General features: G+C 28.3%; 1 protein-coding gene, 1 long non-coding RNA gene and 1 pseudogene across 2 annotated transcripts in view; all 3 read left to right on the top strand.

Annotated features, from left to right (window-relative positions):
• The window catches only part of LOC142331326 (uncharacterized), a 41,761-nt gene extending 16,672 nt beyond the window's left edge, over positions 1–25,089 (top strand). The window contains exons 2-3 of the long non-coding RNA XR_012757962.1: positions 13,605–13,781; positions 25,008–25,089. This is a non-coding gene — a long non-coding RNA (uncharacterized LOC142331326). The remainder of the gene's footprint in view (positions 1–13,604; positions 13,782–25,007) is intronic.
• LOC142331629 (cytochrome c oxidase subunit 1-like) lies at positions 3,900–4,636 on the top strand (annotated as a pseudogene).
• Positions 6,448–7,206, top strand: LOC142331628 (ATP synthase subunit a-like). The gene is given in 1 exon segment (XM_075377655.1): positions 6,448–7,206. A coding segment is annotated over 1 exon segment (759 nt).
• Positions 25,090–25,385: the final 296 nt, after the last annotated feature.

Here is a 25,385-nt window from a genome sequence, read left to right as displayed (position 1 = left end):
ATAAAATGATAAATTAAATTTTACATTTTTTTGTCTTTTTTTAACGATATTATTTTATCTGTAAGATAAATATTTTTAAATTTCAACGTTATTTTATTTACTGTAATAATTTAGGAGAATGACAAAACACTCGGAGCTTCCTTATATTATGTCTTGAAATGTTTATAAATTTGGATTATGTAAAATTTATTAAAGTCCAAATTTTTCGTATACGTATGCATATTTATACGTATATACAAGTGGAAGATTATATATGATGTTAACTTTGTTTATTGTAGATATTTCCTGTCGCCCTATGTCTCAATTTAGCCATTCTTTTACCTTAATTTTTAATATCTCCTTTTTCCAAGTATTTTATTATTTTCTTCTACGTAAACACACATGATGGGTTACATGATATATTGATGCTCTTGTATAAACATGGAAAAAATGAAATTCTCAAACTTTTTTTTTTTTTTTTTGGTTATATTGTTTTACTTAATTATAAAAAGTGATTGATATTTATGCTGAAATTTTTTATGACTACCGATACTGAAAACAGATGTTTGCTGTAAGATTTTCGTTATTTGTGTATAGCAATAGGAACATATTAAAGTTTAACTGTTATAACAGCAATACTATAATAACAATAAATTATACAATTAACTAAATTAAAGAAAATCAAATAAAAAAAAACCTATCAGACTCAACTGAATTGAACAGTAACAAATCTTATTGTAAATAAGAATAAACCGAAGTCCGATTCTAGATACACTTTCCAGTTCATCTACTTTGTTACGACTTATCTCAATTTATGAGAGTGACTGGCGATATGTACATAATTAAGAGCAAAATTCAAAAAATTACTATTAAATCCAAATTCAGATTTAATCAAATTAAAAAATCAAAAAACAAAAATTAATGTAACCCATAATAACCTCTTTATAACTGCATCTTGACCTAACATAAATCTTTAAAAAGAAAAAGAAAATAAATTTTCATTACACTCAACGACAGAGATATACAAGAAAAAAAAGGTACAAAAAATCGTGGAATATCATTTAAATTACAGGTTCCTCTAAAAAGATTTAAAAACCGCCAGATCTATTAAATTTCAATTATAAAAAATATACTACCTTAGAAAAAAATTACTAATTAAGAATAACAGGGTATCTAATCCTGGTTTAAATTCAAATTTACATAGAAAAAAAAATTATTGTATAAATTTCACCTAAATACAAAATATTAAAACCAAATAAAACTAAATTCTAAAAAAATTAACTTGAACCTGAGGAATAACCGCAAATGCTGGCACAACATTTTTTGGTTCTAAAAAATATAACTTAAATTAAAAAATTAAATTAAAAAACCTTAACACTGAAAATAAAAATTAACCATTAAGGATATTTAACCTAACAAAAATTTACATGCGTTATAAATTTAAAGCCAGATTTTAAAACAAAAATCAAATTTTTTTTAAAACTATATTTAAAGGGGACCTTAACTCCAAAATTTTAAACAACAAATTAAACAAATTACATTCAAAAAAGGATCTCCTCCCTCGAGCAAACATAACTTCAAGCTACCCCTAACTGAAGTTAAATAAAATTATACCTTAAACCAGTCAATAAAATCAAAAGCTAATAATTTAAGAAAAAGAAATATTAAATAAAGCTACCCCTAACATTATCTAATTTAAATAAAAAACAGTAGTTAAAATAAATAAAAGTAAACTTAAAAGTTGATATCTAAAAGCCACACAAATATAAGATAAAGCTACCCCTAACATTATCATAATTTTCTATAAAAAAAAAAAAAAAAACAATGGTTCAAAATATATGAAAGTAAACTTAAACAACAATAATCTTAACATCACAAATAACAATAGTATAATAATAAATTTGTTTTTAAAGAACCAAAATAAATACTTAAATAAAACATATGTAATTATTTTACTAAACTAAACCTTAAGATAGGAATTAAACCATGAGGTTTTTGTTTTAATAATTATATATTTTTAAATGCACTTATCATAGGTTTTATACTTTCAGGTTTTTTAAACTTTAAAATTTATTTGAATGAATAAAATTATTTTTAATAAATTCCTAAATTATTTTTAATAATTTAATTAAAAGTTGATTTTAATTAAATTCTTATAAAATAAGTATTTAATTAAATAATCTATTTTAGATGATTATCTTTACAAAAACTATTTTACATTAAACTAAAAATCTATATTATATTAAAATCTTTATTTAAATATAAGAGGTTATCTATTATATAATAAATTTTTTAATTTATATAACACTTATAAATTAAAATATTATACTTAATAAGATTAAATATTAAAGGGAGAAATAGATATATTTAAATAAATATATTACTATATATAATATATATATTATAACTATCTTTTTTCTTTTTTGTAACATAATAATTAATCAATTGAATGATATAATCTTGATAAATATCTTATTATAACGAAAAAATTTTTGTTGAAAAATTAAACTCAAAAATTGCAAAAAAATTGCAAAAAAACCAAATAAGCAAATAATGTACCGTATAAAAAAAAAGATATATAAAAAAAAGGAGAAAAAACAATGGATTTTTATACTCAAGCAAGAGGCCTGATTAAAGGATTACTTTGATGAAGTAAATTAAGTGAAACCTCACTCATGCTAAATTGTAAAATCCAGAATTAAACTGAAACTAAAGAAATAAAAATTCTTAATGGATCACACATCCTTTTACAAAAAGATAAGCTAAATTAAGCTTTTATGGGTTCATACCCCATCGATGAATAAATTATCTTTTTAATTAAAATAAATTTATCACAACAATAACCGTAAGAATTATCATAACAATATCCTCCAACAGAATAATATTCTCATGAATATCTATAGAAATTAATTTAATTTCTTTTCTACCCCTTTTAAAAAAAGAAATAAAATAAACGAACAATCTATAAAATATTTAATTATTCAAAGAATATCTTCATCAATTATAATAACCTCAATAATTATTAATGCTATCATTAACTGCCCAATTAATGAAAGAATTTTAATAATAATGAGAATTTTAATAAAAATAGGTATAATCCCATTCCACCTATGAGTACCAAGAATCATGCAAATAATAAGATGAGAAATATGTATAATATTAACTATACAAAAAATCATTCCCACAATTATTACAACCCAAATAACCAGAATTAAACTAATAATAACATCAATAATTATGGCACCAATCTCAGGAATAAAACAAACATCGCTAAAAAAATTAATAGCATACTCATCAATCTCAAATTCACCAGTAATAATCTTTTCATTAATAATTTCAAAACAACAATTTACTCTTCTATTAATTATATACACCATAATCAACTTAACTATAATAAACACGTTCAAAAAAAATAATATCAATTTTTTAAACCAAATCAATACTCAAACAAATTTAACAAAAACATCCCTAATAATTTCATCATTATCAATAAGAGGATTTTTAATAAAATGAATAATTATAAAATCAACAATTTGTATAGCACCAACAATTCCATTAATTATACTAATTTCATCAATTATATCAACATACATATACTTGAACATAATAATCCCTACAATAACCAAATCAAAAATAATAAAAAAAGAATCAACTATCCCGATTATCCTAAATTTAATAGGAATTCCAATAATAATAATTTTTTAATTAAACTAAAAAGAAGGATTTAAGTTAAAAAAAACTATTAACCTTCAAAGTTAAAATTATTATTATAAATAAGCCTTAGCAAGTAATGCACCTCTATATTTGCAATATAGAATCATAATTGAATACAAGACAAATAATGAGAGGTTTAAAACCTTAAATAAATTTACAATCTATCACCTAAATCAGCCATCCCATTCTCAATGAATAAATGAATATTTTCAACAAATCATAAAGATATCGGAACTCTTTATTTTATTTTTGGGCTCTGAGCTAGACTACTTTGAACAATAAGAAGAATAATTATCCGATTAGAACTAATACAACCAGGATCGATAATTAAAAATGACCAAATTTATAATACCATCGTAACATCACACGCGTTCATTATAATTTTCTTTATGGTTATACCAATTATAATCGGAGGATTTGGAAACTGACTAGTTCCTATAATAATCGGTGCACCAGACATGGCATTCCCACGAATAAATAACATAAGATTTTGATTACTACCACCATCAATCTCACTTTTAATTGCAAGATCAATCGTAGGGTCAGGATCAGGAACAGGATGAACTGTTTACCCTCCTCTCTCAGCCCAAATTGCACATTCAGGACCTTCAGTAGACCTAACTATTTTTTCTCTTCACATTGCAGGATTAAGATCAATCATAGGAGCGATTAATTTTATTTCAACAACAATAAATATACGACCAAAAGGAATAACTATAGAAAAAATACCCCTTTTTTGTTGATCAGTCCTAATTACAGCAGTTTTACTACTAGTATCATTACCAGTATTAGCCGGAGCAATCACAATACTATTAACAGATCGAAACTTTAATACTTCATTTTTTGACCCCACAGGAGGGGGAGACCCAATTTTGTATCAACACTTATTCTGATTCTTTGGACATCCAGAAGTATATATTTTAATTCTACCAGGATTCGGATTAATCTCCCACATTATTACTAACGAAAGAGGAAAAATAATAACATTCGGTCATCTAGGAATAATTTATGCGATATTAGCAATTGGTATTTTAATATTTATTGTATGAGCACACCACATATTTTCTGTAGGTATAGATATTGACACACGAGCATACTTCACCTCTGCAACTATAATTATTGCAGTACCAACAGGAATTAAAATCTTCAGATGAATGGCCACTATACAAGGAATAGCAAAAAAAAATCACCCCAAATAATTTGATATATAGGATTCGTATTCCTATTCACTATCGGAGGATTAACAGGAGTAATTCTAGCCGACTCTTCAATTGATGTAATTTTACACGATACATACTATGTTGTAGCCCATTTTCATTACGTATTATCAATAGGAGCAGTATTCGCCATTATAGCAAGAATCGTTCACTGATTTCCACTAATAACAGGTATAAGAATAAATAAAAAATGATTAAAAATTCAATTTTCAACCATAATTTTAGGAGTAAACCTAACATTCTTCCCACAACACTTTTTAGGCCTAGCGGGAATACCACGACGATATTCAGATTACCCAGACAATTACATGACATGAAACACAATTTCATCCATAGGATCATTAATTTCAATAATCAGAATTATAATATTCATATTCGTCATATGAGAAGCCATAGCATTTAAACGAATTACAATCTTTAAAAACAATAAATCATCCTCAATTGAATGATTTTCAATTACACCACCCCCTGAACACTTTTAATGAACTACCACTAGTATCTAAGCCATTCTAAGAGTGGCAGAAAATTGCCATGAACTTAAAATTCATTAATAAATTTAAAAAAATTCCTTAGAAATATCATCATGAATAAAATTTAACATAATAAATAGAGCCAGACCAATTATAGAACAACTATTAAATTTCCATGATCACACTATAATAATTCTATTATCTATTACAGTAACAGTAACAATTATAATAGCAATAATAACAAAAAATAAATTATCAAATAATATATTAACAGAAAATCAAATAATAGAAACAATCTGAACAACAATACCAGCAATCATTTTAATTTTTATCGCTATTCCATCAATTAAAACCTTATACCTAATAGAAGAAGTAATTAAAACATCAATTACTATTAAAACAATTGGACATCAATGATACTGATCTTACGAATATTCAGACTCCAAGAAAATAGAATTTGAATCATATATAAAACCACAAAATGACTTATCATTTCGACTAATTGATAGACAACCGAATAATTATCCCATTCTCAACACAAATTCGAATAATTGTATCATCATCTGACGTAATCCACTCTTGAACAACTCCATCAATAGGAGTAAAATAGACGCAATCCCAGGACGACTTAACCAAATCAGCCTAATAACTAAAAACCCAGGAGTATTTTTTGGACAATGTTCAGAAATCTGTGGAATAAATCACAGATTTATACCAATCACTATAGAAAGAATTAATATAAAATCATTCATTAAATGAATAAAAACATAAACCTAATAAACATTAAGCGTCTGAAAGAAAGTAATGGTCTCTTAAACCAAAATATAGTAAACATCGAATACTCTTAATGAAAGAAGCTAGTTAAAAAAAAACATTTAACTGTCAAATAAAATATACATTTTATGTGCATCTTGATTCCACAAATATCTCCTATTATATGAAACATCATATTAATAATAACAACAGCCACAATCATAATAAACATAACAAAATTATTCTTTATAACTAACCTAAATACAAATACAAAAAATAAAATAAAAAAAAAGAAAATTTTATATTAGCTGAAAATGATAACTAGACTATTCTCAACATTTGATCCAATAACTAAACTTTTACAAAGAAACTGAATAATTATAATAATAACAACAATAATTTTACCAAAATGATACTGAACCAAAAAATCTCGAATAAATATAATAGAAAAAAAACTAATAAATGAATTTAAATTAATAACTCACCAAAAATAAATTTTAATCATAGTAATATCAATCTTTATATTTATCATAATCAGAAATATAGTAGGATTAATCCCTTATGTATTCACATCCACAAGTCATTTAGTAGTATCAATTTCAATTGCATTACCAAGATGAATCATAATTACAACATACAGATGAAAAAACTTCACAAATGATATATTCAAACACATACTTCCAAAAGGAACACCCTCAGCCATTTCACCAATAATAATTCTAATCGAAACCACAGAAAATCTTATTCGACCAATCTCACTAGCAGTTCGACTAACGGCTAATATAATTGCAGGTCACCTACTAATAACCCTATTAGGAAACACATCATCCATTAAAATCTTAGTATTCATTATACCAATTCAAATAACCTTAACAGCATTTGAAACAGCAATTTCAATAATTCAAGCATACGTATTTGGCACACTTGTAACTCTTTATTCTAGAGAAGTACCTTATGAAAAAAAATCATCCGTTTCACATAGTAACAAAAAGACCGTGGCCAATTATGTTATCTATAAACGTAATAACAATATTAACAGGAACTGTAAAATGAACTCAAACAAAAGAATATAACTTAATAATATTAGGATTAACCTTATCAACAATGTCAATAATATTATGATGACGAGACATCACACGAGAAGCAACATTTCAAGGAAATCATACAAATAAAGTAAAATCACTAATAAAAATAGGAATAATTATATTCATTGTCTCAGAAATAATATTCTTTGTATCATTTTTCTGAATATTCTTTCACTCAAGACTAGCACCATCAATTGAAATCGGAATAAATTGACCACCAAAATCTATTAAGCCATTTAATCCATTAGAAGTTCCCCTATTAGACACAATTATTTTAATCTCATCAGGAATTACAGTAACATGAGCACATCATAGAATCTTATTAAATAAACTATCAATATCAAACAAATCATTAATACTAACCGTCATTTTAGGATTATACTTTACATTTCTACAAAAATGAGAATATCAACAATCCACCTTCACAATAGCAGACTCAATTTATGGATCATCATTCTTTCTAACTACAGGATTCCACGGTATTCATGTAATTGTGGGAACAACCTTCATTATAATCTCAATGGTACGATGCATAAAGATACATTTTTCAGCCAGACATCACCTAGGCTTAGAACTAGCAATCTGATACTGACATTTTGTAGACGTAATTTGATTATTCCTATATCTTTTTACGTATTCCACGTAAAACTTTTATTAACATAATAAAATCCCACCGATCGTAAAAATCATTCTTACTCTTTTAAAACGATTTTGTCCGTATGGTTTTTAGGTTATAATTTTCTTAATCGGAATTATTGGGGAATTAATTAGTTACATTAATTTTATTTATATTTTAAATATTTACTTTTTAAAAACGTAAATATCCTTCGGTTATTACAGCTAGTTAATTAAATTAAACTCCTTGAACCGTGATTTTTATTTCAACATAAACAAACTACGTATTTTCTACTTACGTTAAAAGTAATTTTATTTACGTCTAACTTAGGAGTTTTTTGAAGTTTGAATTATTTTTACTCCGAAATAAATCTATTTTGTTTTAAATAGCGCGGGCTTTGTGATATACCGGGGCGATTAACGATTCTAGGTTTCGTAAGTGGGGTTTTTCTCTTTTATATATGCTTTTTTGTACATCATTCGTTTAAAATATTTATAAGAGTCTCATTTTGACTGTTTTCTCCGGTATTGAAGTATTTTTTTGTGGAAAGTTAAAAGGGGCAAATTGTTTAAAAGCAATAAAGAAATATTTTCTGACTTCGTTAAAGTTTAGTAGAAGTTAACCGACTACCTTGAGCGATATTCTTTTTATTTTAATCGGAACGCTCGCTTCACTTTTACGTTTCTTGAGAAGGTCTATACGGACATTTTTATTTTTAATACTGATTATATTACAGATAAAAATAATTTTTTTTTTTTTAAATTGATGAACGCTTATAAAAAACTAATAAATAATCTCCGCCAAATAAACAATTTGAAAAAGTTTCTGAATCAACCGAATTTCACAAAGTCGAAATTTAAAGAATTTATGAATAGTATTATTTTTTATTTTGGCCTTTTTTTTTAAAAAAAAACCTTTCTTGAAAGAAAAAACTATTGACTGTGTTATCGCTCTCTTGTCTCGTTTAATATTGCTATATACGCCGATAACTTCTTTTATTTTATTTTTTGTCGTCATCACTTCGATTGACTGGTGTGATGTTACTCTTCGGCTTTTTTTGGACCTTGATGTATGTATTTTCTAAATTCTACATTCTTAATGAACTGTTTTATATATATATAACCCGTCAAATTTTCGAACAATTTTCATAAAAAATAGTATCGTTGATTTTCAAAGCTTTTCGTCCAGCGACCGCATCGAGAATCAAACATTTTCTACCGGCCCCCAAATGTAAAAATAACAATTATAATTGCGGTTTTTAAGATGCGCTATTAAAAGCGGCAATTGAACAGCATTCTCGCTCGTTAAAACCTCGGCATAAAAGTCAAAAGACCTCACGATTTTTCATTAAGCTAGATGAAAACCCGTTAATGTCCTTATTTATTCGTATCGATACGTTGCTTAGATCGGGGGACGTGCGGCATTTAAGACAAAACTGGCCTTTTCTCATTAAAGCGGAATAATTTTTTTCAGAAAAATTGTACAGACATAAAAAAAAGAAATTGAAGCTAAATTGCAGTAATGTGTACCGACCGGGTTACTCGATTTGTTACTCCTTACCGGTATTTGTATAATACTTTATCGTCTGTCGCGGTTTGTCAGAGTTTATGCGACCTAAAATATAGCTGCCAAGTAATCAGTTTATAAATAAATCGATTCGGTCGGCGCCGAATGAAAACAACAAATAAAAAAACGATTCGTTTCTACAGTATTTATTGTTATTTACTTTTATTAGGCTATTAATTCAAATCGCAACAAGTGTTCAACGATCTGTGTATGACAGACCGCTTTTCTACTTCTTACGAACTAATATTTATGAACCAAAACGGTCTTAAAAGTAATCGAATCGATTGGACTTATAAGTCTAAAACTTTTACGTAATGTAGACAACGGAAATGTTACTCGCAATATTTGTCTTCCTGAGAAGCGGATTGCAAAACTTTTATCCGTATTTAAATTTAGGATTTGTTTGGTGCGGTTCGTAACTTTACGTAAGAATTCTGTTTCGAGGAGGTTTTAAAAGTTTATTTTGTTTTGTGTCCTTTTTATTTTTTTATTAATGCGTGTCCAATTTGCTTTATACAGTAGAACGTAAAGCAGATACTGCAATTACTCTCAAATCGATATCTAAATAGGTTTACAAGCGATAATACTTATTTTTAACAACGATATTACTAAGTTAGCGATCGTATAAAATTCCTGAAAAATGCTTTTCTAAGCGTTTTTGTAAAAAAATGTTAAGAAAAATTTATTCCCTTTTTCGATAAAAAGGTAAAAAATAATATTTTTATTTGCGATAATTTAATGTAATTATTTATTCTCACGTAAAAAGAAAGAATAACGATTAAAAATTAATTAGGATAAAAACGAATTAATAAACAACAATGAAAATTGATATTTTAACATACCAAAGATATTATAAACACCGCTTGTCTATCGACGATATGAAGAGATCTGTCTGAAGAACACCTTTAAAAAAAAAAATAAGGACCTGTAATTAAACAGTATTTCCTAATAGAGTTTTTATTCTGATGGATGTGTTAAATTGAAAAGTCAGATGTACTACTGTGTGATTAAAAAAAACTGTCTAGCATTTGTCTGGATTCTTATAGATTTACAATAATTAGATTGATTCCAGTTCGATTCTCTATTCCTGGCGATAAATAAATTACTTTTTTAGATTACGACTGATGTTATAGATTTCATTAGTATCGGTCGATTCAGTAACGAAGCTACCTGAAGGACATGATGGTAGTTGAATAATTTTTTGGTATATTTCTTACTACGCTCTCATAGTGATTAAGATTTCAGAGTATATTTTCAATCGATGTTCATCCTTTATTATCATTTGGGTAATATATTTGCAAGGTTTCTTTTTGTTGTTACCTTTATGTTCAGATTTATTATAAAATAGACGGTTTTGATTTTTTAATTATATATTCAAAATATCTTTATTTTTTAACGTTCTTTTTCATTTTTATATTAAACGGTTGTTTAATTTGTTTGGTAATCTTTCTGTCTTTTTTCCTGATGAAATTGACTGTGCCCTGGGGTTGTCCATTTTTAAGAGGTTTTTTTTTTATCGGATACGATAAACGTATAAACTTTATTTCGTATATATTCTGTCGACGTGTTAGTGAAATTTTTCACCGAGTCGGCACAGAATTTCACCGAGAATCAGTGTTATTAGAGTAAATGTTTTATCTTTCTTGTTCTAAATTGGATTTTAAATTTTCACACTTAAGTTTAGTTACGTTAGTGACGGGTGAATTACTTTTAAGCCTGTTTGGTTTGTCGACATTAAAATGTATTAAAGTGGAAAAGCTATCTGTTATTCCCGTTTTCAAAATAGTATTTATTTTTGCGTTTAAGGAAAATACGTTCGATTTGAACCGTAGTGTGTTTATTTATGTAGGATTTAAAACCGTTATAGGTTTGAAGCCAATTACATATTCATTTGTCGGTTAACTGTTGTCTAAAATATTTATATTCACGTCACCCGATATGAAAATATTATCGTTATAAAATTTTGAAATAGACGTCTGAGCTCTTGTAAGTTCAGTGACGTTCATCGAATCGATGAATTTAAGGTTCTTATCGGTTATGTGCAGTCCACGTCCTTATCGGTTAGGTATCGTGCTGGATACCGGTTCCACAATTTCAGATTACCTTTCTTAACTGCGATCCTTTTTATTTATTTGCGGGCGCCAAAAACATCGTCGATTACATGGTGTAAACGGGAACCGGATATGTCGGATGAAACTACCGTCGATCGGAATAACTATTTACTCGAAATACGCGCGGACGTTCTATCAAAAACGGACCGCCGAGAGATCAGTGGTGTTTTGATAATCGTTAAATCGAACTAAAGCTTGTTTACAAGGCGCAAAAACAATGCCGGGCGGATTTTGCCGCAACAGTGTTTTTTTGCCGGTACATTCGAGAAACCGAGGAACGCTTTCTCGTTGGCCTTCCCTATCGTTCATTTTCAAAAAAATACGTGATGGACATATCGTACACGAATCGGCGGATTGCGTATATAAAGAACGAAATCGAAGAAGCGAAATTGAACCGCCGTTTTAACTTCGTCGATTCAATTACACGCGCCCGCACACAAACCATTGAAGACTGTTAGGCTCTGTAAAATGGCGGAACAAGCAGCACAGAGGCACCGACCACCATTATCTGGAGTCATACTTACTCCGGTAAGTATTACTCATGTGGCGGGGAGAAGTTCGCGAAGAAGACGCGTTTGACGCTATAATTGAGGCGATTAAGGACACTCGGTAGCCTGCAAAAAACATGCGAGGTAAATCGCAATCGATTATAGTAATAGACTAGCGGGCGATTCGATTAAATCGTCGATTTAAACGATCGTACGTGGCGGGGAGATATCCGATAAGTGCTGAACTGAATTATGACGATCGATAAATAAATAAATATAATCAAGGGTACATTCCTTGTTTACGATTTCAAAATTAATACCTAATAAATCTATATCGCCTAGTATCATCTTTAATTTTATTAAAGTTTATATTCTTTACAACAGACAAACAAATATCGTTTGCATTAAATAAATTCGCTTATTCTATAAATTGTTTGTTATCCATCAATATTAAAATTACGAGTATATTGTGAATCTTCTGTTAATCCACATTTCAGATAATAAGTAATTTGAAACTTAATTTTACTATTACTTAAGCGGTAAAGAAATTTATCAAAACTTTTGGTAATGCTACATATATTTATATGTGATTGTACGTTTAATAACGCGGGTCAAAAAGGAATAAAAACTTGTACCTGTAGTGTCATAAATGTCGGAATTTTTATTCATCAAAAGAGCGTTTCAATGAGTCTCTCTTTTGCCCTGCCTATATTCACCAACATTATTTCCGTCCTTGCCTTTTTCAATGCTTGCATTCCAATCTCCCTACTATTGTTATATTTTCATCCTGTATTATGTATTTAATCGCTTTGTATATTTCTTTGTATACACATTCTACCTCATCATCATTATCATGGGCACTTGTAGGCATGTAGACGTTAACAATCGTCGGCTTTTGTTTTGATTTAATCCTTATTGCAACGATTCCATCGCCGTGCATTCCCGATCGTTCATTTTCAAAAAAATATGTGATGGACGTATCGTATACGAATCGGCGGATTGCGTATATAAGGAACGAAATCGAAGAAGCGAAATTGAAGCGCTTACAATTGAACCGCCGTTTTAACTTGGTCGACTCAATTACACGCGCCCGCACACAAACCATTGAAGACTGTTAGGCTCTGTAAAATGGCGGAACAAGCAGCACAGAGGCATCGACCACCATTAAGTCAAGCAATTTCTTTTTGATAATATGTAAATTAATTTTAATATGTACTTCATTTTTATTTAAGATATTGACTTATAAAAGGATGTGGATCCAATTACACTTCAGCAATCGGTTTGTCGAGCTGAAATCGGACCTTACATAATTTTACGCTTATAAATTTATTTAATTATTTTTTGTTTATAATTTTGCATGGATTTTAATCTAAGCTTATTTTCTAAAATTACAATAAAATGCGCTACATTCAGCTGCGAGTTCAACGTCATTATTTACAAATAATATTATATCAATTTATAACCGCGAGAGTGTTCATAACTTAACATAATAGGCATATATATTTCATGAAAGTATAAAGCTTAGGATAATACCAGAAACAGCTAAACCTGATTTGAACTTTAGTTTTAAGAAGCCATCATTATCCAGTTTGTTCGCTGTTACAGTGGTTTTCTTTGCGGTTCTTCAGCATCACTATCCACCGGTGCCAAGTCTATATCTTGGTGTACTGTTAGTTCATAAAAGCGCTGATCGATTACAGTCTAATAACGAATTAGAAGAAAGAATACGAATCAACCTGGCTATTATCATGGGCTGCACCATCGCATGGCAATAAAATTAAGGTAATTTATACTACTATTATATTTTGTGAGAGGCGGCAGTGGACTGAAACATAATGGTATGTCAGTAAACTATAATTTTTGTATAAGAAGTTTTATAATCGATAAAAGACATTATCTCTGGGTATCTTAGTCTCAAAATCAAGTTTATGTACAGTACTTTATGTGTGGCCCGCCACATAACAAAAAATGTTTAATATTTTGAATTTTTACGACTACATATTTTTACACGTTTACAATTTTAACGTGTGATTTTTTAAAAAGAAAATGTTTTATTAACTGATGATGAAGGAAAACCTTGAAAGCGCTATTATGAAATAACAATAAGCAAAAGTAGAAGCATTATTCTGTACTCTTATTAGTAAAATATTTTTATAATTTTATCTTTGACATGATTAGTATAGAGAGGAATATAGCAAATGCAATAACAAAAGAATTGATTTTGCTAAGTAATATAGATATATATATATATATATATATATATATATATATATATATATACACACACATAAATTAAATGAAAGAATAAAAATATTTCAGTCTCTACTGAGATTATCTCCATAAAACTGACTTTTACCATTATGTTTCCAAGTATTTTATTAGTAATATTTACTTAATATGTTTTCTTTTTCTTAAAAAGTAAACTATAATATTGTAATAACGGTTTACATTTTTATTACATTACTAGTCAGTCCCTCCGTGAGGGCGGTGTCTCGGAATGGGTTATTAGGTGGCTAAAATAAAGTGAAATTATTGAAATACCTCGTCATTTTTTTTTTTTTTTTTGAATGAGGAATATTGATTTAACGAAAGTTAGATAGAAATTTTAACTGTAGAATAATGTACTAACGAATAGGGATTTTCGCGGTAGTGAACGGTACATTGTGGTTCTTTTTTCTAATTGTAGTTTATTATTTTTTGAAGAAAAACAATCGCGTAAATAAAAAAATTGATGTGGGCACCATATGACTTCCTTGTACGCCTATTAAATTACATACACATTTTAAATTGAAAAGTTGATAAAATTTTTTTTCATTAATAACTTCTGAATGTTTTCTTATTTTATATTTTTTTGTTGTTATTGAATTATTATTTATCGTAATCTTTTTTTTGCGATCAGAGGTTAATCGTTAATAAATCAGTATATTTAAATTAAAAAAAAGAAGATATTAATTCTGATTTGAACCGATGTGATTTCTCCTAACATCCAAATATTTCATTAATTAAAACTTTATTTGGCTTTAACTCTGGAAACGATGAAAATAAGTACCGTTTATGACGTATCGTTGAAAAGTTCTCGACGAGGGCTTATCACTGCAGTAAGAAAAAGTCCAAAATCCGATTCCTTTACTTCGTAGAAGGAAGTAAAAATATATCCGCTTCTATTAAATCAGAACTGTTTTTTTAAAACGCAGTGTAATATTTCGGTTACGAGAAAATATGTTACGCTTCGGTTACCGTTTTAATAAATTACCTAAGCATTTATAAGATTTTCCCGCCGATTTATTTAAAATACAACTAAAAAAGCAAAGTCTAATAAAACCGACTATTCTATAAATTAATTTTTAAATGATACCGATAAAAAAATTCAGAATATTTCTGCTTCCCGTTCAACGTGCAAATCAAATAAATTTCCTTATTACTTCCTAAAGTTGAATCGATTTTATTTTGTAAATATTTATTATCTCGTGTATTTATATTTTAAATAATAAATATAGTGTTTAATCGCAAATCTTTTAAAAGTACCCCGTTAGTTATTTTTTTATGTAACTATTGCTGACGGGATGCGTTTAATGAATTAGTACGTACCGATCAAAATAAAAGATTCATTAATATATTTTATACGGATAAAATCGGTTGTGAAAATGTTTATGAATTTTAGAACTGCGTTGTTAAAAATGAATAAGTTATATATATATATATAATAATTATAGTGTCAAAAGAATGGAAATCCCTCTACAGCATTAAAACCGTTCCGCATAGAGAATACTGTAACTTACAGGGTTAGGTGTATCGGTCAACCCCTTTACGTTTCGATGAAAAATACAATTTAAACTTGGCTCCCCGATATATAGGTTGCAACTCAAATATTTTAGATAGTAATGTTCAGTTTCACGACCTCCTTATTAAGTAATTCTTTTCTTCTTATGTAAAGCATATAAATTTGTTCTTCTAGTCGAGTTCAACAGCTGTTTTATATTATATATTTTGTCTTTGGAATAGTATCGCTAGTGTAAACGAAACGGTAAAAGATTTAACTTAAAATGTAATTACCCTAATTATAATACTCTTAAGCATTAATAATTTACACGTACACCGTTTTAAACTTAACAGTGCGAGATAGTTTACTAAATTATCTAAATTAAATATATATCGATCGGACTAATGATCCTGCGGCATAAGTTTTGAATAACAAAAGGTGCACTTTGGCTCAGTTATCCGAACCACCTAACATTAAAATAATTTATTTTCCTTCTGGACTCCGTTTTGAGAATTTCAACAAAAAAATTATTTCTCAGAAACCGGTAAACCTAGATTGATTAAATTTGGAAAATTTCATTTTTTATTCTTCCATATCTTTATAACGGTTTGATATAATTTTTACTTATTAAAAAATTTATTAAAGCGTTTTATTTTGAATAAAATGACACATCGCTTGTAAAACTCCGTTGACAAACAATCGAGTTGAAGCCGTACAAAATCGGTATGTTTCATACGGATTTTTACCTAAAAATTGAATAGAACATGTAGGAATATTTTTAACGATTTTTAAGAAAATTATTGTAAAAACCTTACGTGTGAAAATAAAGAGTACAATAGTTCCGTCGTTAAAACCGGCACAGTTACTGTTGTTCGATTCCCGGCAAGTTCTGACATTTATTTCATATATCCTTTTATGTATTTCTTCTTCATCTTTAAATATGTAGTTTCTGAGAAGGTTTTAATACTGCAATAAAAGTAATATAAACATATTTTTCAATTGTATTCCAGTTCATGCGGCCAAAAGTACCTTTTGTGTTTTTAGTACGTAAACCCAAGAAACCTTTCAATTTTGCGCTATCTCTCTCTGTCAGTGGGTGTGTGTGAAAATATGTTAAAAGAATTTTAAAAAAAAGGAAAAAATTTTTTTTTTTTCAAGTTCTCTTATTTATTATTACGGGTTTAATTCCACGGTCATTTCTAAATAAGTAACAAAGAAAACGGTTTGTCAAGAGTGATAGAGATGCAAATAATGTTTGATGTTACAATCGTGACAACGTCGGTATATAAGATTATTTATGTATTAATAAAATTTGTCAAAATTCAACCTTACCGACAATTCGTCTGTGCTTTTTCATGTACTTTCTGTCGTTCGACCATCATCAGGAAAAATTCTACTTCAATTTAAAAGTATTAAAATCAAAATTATCAATATATAAAATAATTTTCATCTAGACATTTTTACGCGTAGATTAAATTGTTATACGTAGTCGTGTCGATTTAACCGTTTGATTTATTTCAGTAGTCGACACTTTATTTGAATCGCGATAATTTTTAATTATCGTAATATTTATAATAAATCTTGAACGAAAAATAATTTGTTTGATATATTTTATTATCGTATAGACTTGTTGATGGTGTCGTCTTGTCAAGCGCAGAGTACATAAACAAATAACGACTGTCAGTAGTTTGTACGCGACACAATACCGAATTTATTATTTTGTTATGATTATGAAATAAATACTCAAGTTAGCGATAATATTTTCTTTTTCCTTATCGGTTCATTATTAAAACAGGGTTTTAACATTCCAACGAAAATCTGACTGAGGAACACCTTAAAAAAAAAACTAAGGACGTGTAATCTATTTTTTATTCTGATCAATTTATTAAATTGAAAATGCAGATTTACTACTCTACATAAAAAAAAAACTGTCTAGCATTCCAACATATTTACAATAAATATGAATTTTTAGGTAGATTTCAGTTAAATTCTCTATCCCTGGCGATAAAAAAATTACTTTTTTATTTACGAATAATGTTATAGGTTTCATTAGTATAGTCGGTTCGATAGCGAAGCTACCTGCAGGACATGATGTAGTTGATATTGGAATTTTAATATTATCGTTCAATAATTTGTCGCCTCACAAAGTGATTATTTAAGATTCCGAGTCGATTTTCGGTTGACGTTCATGTTTTATTGAGTTTATCATTCGGGTACTATAAATTGCGAATAAAAATTTCGGTTTAAACGATACATTTTTTTTTAATATAAAAATCCACGATAATACATGAAAATTTTAACAAAATAAATGGAAAAATAGCTTAGTTTGATTTTGGAAGTCTACAAATGAACGATTCTAATATTCCGGCATTAAAAACAACACAGGTATTTATTTATTAAAGGAAAGTGGATTTTACTGTACACTGTTATAAATCTTTGATTCAATAATTTCTCTTAAGTGTATGTCAACCGCAAAACAAAATTAATTATACTCGGTTTTTTTTTGTATTTTTAGTAGCATATACGTGACGTAACTCGAGCAAAAAACTAACAAAACCTTACTGCATTAGATTGAAAATAATACTTATATATAATGAGTTTTGATATAATTAGATGTAATTAATTAATAACGCGATAAGAACTTGATACCTTTATGAGCACAATTTTAAAGTATCTTAAAAAAACTGATGTGCCACATGACTTCCTTATACGTCTATTAAATTACATATACACATTTTTTGTTTTTTAAAAATGAAAAGTAGATATTTTTTTATTTTTTATTTTTATTATTGAATTATAATTTATCGTAAACATTTTCACAGTCGGAAGTTAATAAATATTAACAAATCAATGTACGGGTATTCAAAATTAAAAAAGGAGATTAAGTCGGATTTGGACCGATGTGCCTTGAAAGATTCAAATATTTCGTTAATTAAAATTTCATTTGGCTATAAGTCTGTAACCGATGCAAATAAGTATCATTTATGATATATCGTTGAAAAGGTCTGGGCAAGGTCTTTTTAATACAGTTAAGTTTTTCGGATTTTGAGTTTTTTGGAAACTTTTTCTTAGTTAATTTCAATCAAAAAGGGTGGTACACAGCCGGTTCTTACAACAGTCTTATATACAAAATTTCAATATCCTACGGCTAATTGTTTTGTAGTTAGTCGCGAGATACGTAAGTAGAGACGTCACACCCAAGCTAGTCGAATAGTATATTTTCGTTGAAATTTGAAATTTTTCGCGACCACAATAATAATACTTCCTTTACATCGACAAGGAAGTAAAAATATACCCGCTTCATTAAATCAGACATCAGAACTGTTTTTGTAAAACGCAGTTTAATATTTCGGTTTACGAGAAAAGATGTTACCCTTCTGTTACAATTTTAATATGTTACCGAAGCTTTTGAAAGATTTTTTTTTAAATCTTGCAAATTTCAAATCGAATAACTTTCGTTAGTACTTCCTAAATTTGTATCGTTTTCTATTTTGCGAATATTTAAAGTTATTTATTTATAATTTAAATAATTAATGTAGCGTTTAATCAAAAATATGTTTTCTTGTATAATTAATTTGTAATTTGTGACGGGGCTCTGACAAAATGTCTACTACAATTTCTGTAATTGTAACTGATAAAATACCGGGTTATTTCTTTTTTTATCTGACTATTCGTGACTCGATGTGTTTAATGTATTAGTATGTACCGATCAGAATAAAATATCGATTTAAATATTTTATACAGATAAAATTACATTAAATGTACCGTTTCGATCGTGAAAATAGTGTTTTCCGAATGAATGTAATATTATACAGTTTCAAAAGAACGGAAATCCGTCTACGACATTAAAACCGTGCCAGGTAGAAGAATACTGTAACTTTTAGAGTAAGGTATCGGTCAACTGCTTTCCCTTTCGACGAAAAATACAATTTTAACTTGGCTCCCCGATATATAGGGTTGCAACTCAAGTATTTTAGATAGTAATTTCATGTCCTCCTTATTAATGATAAATGAACTAGCTTACTCTTTTCTTCTTACTTACGTAAAGCATATAAATTTATTATTTTAGTTTAGTTCAACAGCCGTTATAATATATATTTTGTCTTTCGAATAGTGTCGGTGTAAATCAGACGGTAAACGATTTAACTTAAAATGTGAAACAAAATATAAACGCATAACAAGTCATAACTTATGATAATTCTACATCATTCTATCGTTCACAGTACCGGCGCTACTGATAACTTCATTAAATATTCTAACAAAGTATTCATAAAAAAAATATTAACGATTTCACATTGTCAGAAATATTACCGTTTGCACATATTTTTGGTAGTTTATTTGTAATCCTAGATACTAGTATACCGGTTTATAATTCTAAAATATCTTTTAGCAGGTAATTTTCTCATTTTTAAAATATTGTTTTTTAAGAGCCGTACTCTACACATGTATTTTTTCTTAGGTTTATCCTCAGCAATGCAATCTATAATTGAATTTAAATGACCTAAAAACAAATTAGATCTGGCAAATAACATGTAGTGGAAAAATTTTCGTTGTAAGGAAAGAATTAGAACACCCTTTTTTATAGTAGCAAACAAATAAAAAAAAGACATAAAAAACTACGCATACGGGCTGAGAATATTATAAAGACGCATTGACCGACACTTACGAGAAACGAGTTTCGGTGAATACCGACGCGTGATGTATAAGTTTCGCTTCCCTCTTTGTATGTCGACTCATTCTTTTTTGTTATCGCACAGTACAGGAAGTGAAACACGTTTGTTTCATATTTCTGAACTGAAAATAAGAGCGGTATTATTATAGGCCTCGCGTTAAACTTTGGTTTTTTTTATATTAATTTTTTATAAACCGATCAAATTTTTACTTCGACTTATAGGATTTTTGTTCGGGTTAAAGGCATTATATTTCCGTATAACGTAATGCAGTTCGGCAGGGAATTAAAATAAATTTCGAGTTGTAGAAATTCTCGAGTTATAGGCGTTCGAGGCGTTAATATTGGAAGGACAGGTAGAAGGGAAAAGTTGTGTAGGCGGCCACGTTTGGAATATGTAAAACAAATTGTTAGGGATGTAGGATGTAGAAGGTATACTGAAATGAAACGACTAGCACTAGATAGGGAATCTTGGAGAGCTGCATCAAACCAGTCAAATGACTGAAGACAAAAAAAAGAAGGTAAGTCAGTTATTTTACAACAATGGGAATTATTAACTTGTCATTTTGGCTTTTTACTTCAACATATAAGTACTTATATTACACAGTACAGTATTATTATATATATATAATTTTTATCTGTATTTTTATAATGATTTAAATTATTATTTTTAATATTATCAATTATATTAACAAACTGATGTCTTTAGTTTATTTTGATTTTTTCTAATCTACCAGTTTTAAGTATTTCATTTTCCACTTCTATAATGGGGTTTTTGATAATTTTATTTTTATTTAAAATCTGTAGTTTATATTTATATGCGTGTTTAATGCGTCTTAAATGTGCCTGTCAATGTTAGATGAATTGTAAAGGACTACTTAAAAATTTTCCACGAAACGTTGTACGGGTAAATTAAATTCTTATTTATAGTCTGTATCGGTATAACCGTTTGATTTATTTACAGATCTTTCAATAGTTCTCACATTATTAGAATTTCGTAATTTTTATTAACGATTACGTAATTTTTAATAAATCTTGATAACAAACACAAATTAAAAATAATTTGTTCGATACCCGTTATTGATGATGGTGCCGGCATGTCAAGGTTAAACGAATTACAATAGAAATAACGATGTGTCAGTAGTTTGTACGCGATAACCAATCGCTTTATTATTTTGTTAGGGCTACGAAACGGTTACTGAAGTAGCAATAAATTTTATTAGTACAAACAATTTGTCATCATAATAGGCTGTTATTTGAAAATCCTTACCTACCGATCGATATCTTTTGTCCATGCGTTAGGGGCGACGAGGGAAGCTTAACTCCAGAACAAAAAATATTATATTTCACTAAATCGATTTAAAATATTTTAAATTAAGTTGTTTGTGTAAGCTGTGCACCTGAAAGGCAAGTCGTACAAATGTGTTTTCAGTTTTTTCTTTTGGTAATTAAATTCTAAATACGATATAAATTTGACGGTAAAAACATTATTTGGTCAAGAGGATAAACTTAGACGCAAAATGTTTTATTACAAATTATTGTTTTTTTTATTCTCATCAACGCTTTTAATACCGCATCATTTGTAAATTAAAAACACAATTTGATCAAGGAGTTCAAATCTGGCCCGTTTCCCGTTTTTATTATTTTGTTTTCGTTATGCTGTTGACAAGTTTCTTCTTAGCCGTGCGCGTGTTTAAATTTTTATTTCGACTATTAGTACCTTCTTTATTATCACGGTTTAGTTTATAATTTGAAGTGTCATTTTTTCTACCTTAGTACTTGTCCCCTCTATTATTACCGTAACCTTTATTTTTATTTCTAAAAATTACATCGTCGTTTCATTTATAATCGTTAGACCTATCAAAATTATAGCCACCTTTGTACTCCCTATCTCTTGTATGTCCCCCGCTATGCTTAGGTTTATTTTCATTTTTATCATTTATTCTCTAACGTTCGTCGTAATAAGGATACAAATTTGGATCGTCATCCGATTTTCGTGAATTATAATATTTATGTCGATTAGTGTTTTCATTATAGCTTAAATACTTTAATTCCGGTAAATAATTCCGGTTAGTAATTTTATAAACTCTAAAGCGGTTTTACTTGTGCTGTTCTAACTCTGTTTATAATCGGATCAAAACGATTTGAAATAAGAACAACTAACTCCTCCTCTCTTACAGACGGTTGCAGAAATTTTCCCGTGTTATAATTTAAATGAAAGTACAGACTTAAACTCGTATGATTTCCTGATTTAAATTTCCCAAAGTGTAACTTACTTCTGACCTCATTCTATTTATCTACCGACCAAAATTTCTCTTTAAAACTGTCACAAAAATCCTGTAACTCCCTACCTGAGACTACGAACGAAAACCGCAATCTTGTTTCTGAATCGGTTGAAAAACTACGTAATATTGAACATATCTGACTCCAATCTTTAATATTTCTAGCCTTTAATTCATTTAAAAATTCAATCGGGTTCCTCAAGCGTGTTTATAATAGGTGTCTATAATAGGTTTTACAAAATAGCTATTATTACGTTTCAGATATACTATTTCGTCTAATATTAGTTTCTACGATTTTTTCCCGCTAGTTAATTTTTTACACCGGTGATTTCATTAGAAAATTTTTCATTAACTTTTATTTGTTTGTTCTGTAATCGCTTTAATTTTGTTTCATTAACGCTACCTTTTCCTGTGTCACAATTAACCGGTCTTTGATATCATTTTGTTTTTCACTTAAATTCCTAACGCGTCCCACAATTTTATTATCTAAGCGACCCGTTTCGGACTGACAAATTGCTCTGTTTAAATCTTTCTCGGTCACCTTTTCTCAAAATTTTGAATTTGTTTAGTTACTTCATCCCTAATCTCACTCTTACCGTTATCTATTATTTCTAAATTTTCCTTCCTAATCGTTTCAATTTCCTCGGCTACATGTTCTTTAAACTCCTTTCCCGTAAGTAATATTTTATTCTCAGATCTATTTATATTTTGAACAATGATAGTCTTATGCTACCCTCTTGTGAAAAAATTCCTTTTATAAAAATTCCCACCGCTTAAAGGGCTACTTAGATTGACAAAAACAATTTTTACTGTTTCTGTTATTCATTTGGAATCGGTATGCTTTTCATATTTACCGACATCTTTTGTCAGAAAGATTGGACATATTTATGACCGCAAATTCTTTCTTTTTTTGTTTGTGCCGTATAACATAATTTATTGCGTTTCAATACATCTGTATGTTGCTAGTAAGATAAGCTATTTTTGTAAATAAATAAATCCGTAACCCTCGTAGCAATTATAATACACAAGTCACACACAAGCACATTTCTGAGAAAAAAACGGTCAGATTCTTTCTAGTTTTAATAAAACCTTTTACATCGTAAAAACGTGGTTCAAATTGTTAAATAAAACTGATTCCTTTGTGAATATAAAAAAAACCGACTTAGTTGCCATATAAAATGATTTTGTAACGGAGTTTTAAAAACTGACCCTGCATATAACCAGTTCCTTATTTTATTACTTCCTTATTTCCTTATTTTATTACTTATGATCGTAGGACGATGCACTTGTCTTGTACGAGAACATATAAAATATTAAATAATTTAACTGTAATCTGGTGAAAATTTCATTCTCATAGTTTCAAATTCCTCTGTAAAGTTAATGAACAACAAAAGCTGACATCATGGCAAACACAGCTGTAAATAAAAAAAAAAAAGAAAAGTATATTAAACCCCTTAGCATAAGAGCGACAAAAGTTAATCATTTTTTATCAGAATAAATTATATCTTAATATTGTGAAATTTAATAATAGATATCGTTCACCTTAACTCATTATTTATTTTGTGATGATTATTTAAACATTACAAAGAATTATAAATGTCAAGGTCACTATGTTAAATAGAAAAGAACTAAAAGTTCACATTACAGCAGATGACTGTCCAGATCGGTGTTTCTCAACCTGGGGTGTGCCCCCCCCCCTTTTTAAGTGGGGGAGGTGATAACACTAAATGGGGCATGCAAATATATCTGAAAGGAAAGCAAAACAAAATACATTTTGACTTAATAATAAAATACACATTTACACTGATATAATACACTTATAAATAGGATGGTATCGGTAGTGCACAATGCAATGTATTTAATAATTAACTTATCAGTTCTAAATTAAAAACAAGTTTAATAATTTTACACCGGTCAACAAAATTTTTAATTTTTTGTTTGTTAAATAAAATGGCTATTTCTTATATTATTTTGTATGCTAATTTCTTATATGTTAATGATTTTTTTCTATCGGGCTTAGTTTTTTAATATTCAAAGTTTCTTTCGAAACAAAAAATGTTATAACACTTTCTCTTCACTTGTTTCACACGTAAACTTCAAAAAATGCACCAAAAATGTTGGCAGATTAAGTTTGTTTCCTACATCTTGTAAGCAACATGACATTGTTGTGCACTATCAGCGTCCTTTCTAACCGTGACGTTAACTATTACTCAATTTAACGATGTAGATTAATTTGTTACATAAAATAATCTTGCTTGAATGCTTACTAAGAGAAATAATTTTTGGTTGGTCTACAGATTGGTTTTTGCAGATAATGAAATACTATTTTGTGCCGTGGTCCATTACTAAAAGTAAGTAATGACATATAGTTAATTTTCTTAAGTGTACATAATATGAATGTGAATTTTGAACCCGTTTTACATTAATTAATTATTTACAGTTGTATTGATTCTAATTCTATAATATAAAACTATAAGTAACTGTTAAGGCTTTATGTTTATAGTTAACTTAGACCTAACTTTTTGGTGTATCTTTTGTCTGAAACTTTTTTACATGGTAATTAATAATTAATTCAATGAACCATAATTAATTTTAAATAATATAATCACTGAAGGAACAATTAACTTCATTAATTATGAATTGCACACTATCTAAATTTTAGGGCACAAATAATT

The sequence above is a fragment of the Lycorma delicatula genome, chromosome 10 (assembly GCF_047948215.1).
Source record: "Lycorma delicatula isolate Av1 chromosome 10, ASM4794821v1, whole genome shotgun sequence".
In the NCBI taxonomy this organism is placed as follows: domain Eukaryota; kingdom Metazoa; phylum Arthropoda; class Insecta; order Hemiptera; family Fulgoridae; genus Lycorma; species Lycorma delicatula.
Note: the sequence above shows the minus strand (reverse complement) of the source record. Positions and strands in the feature narration are given on the sequence as shown.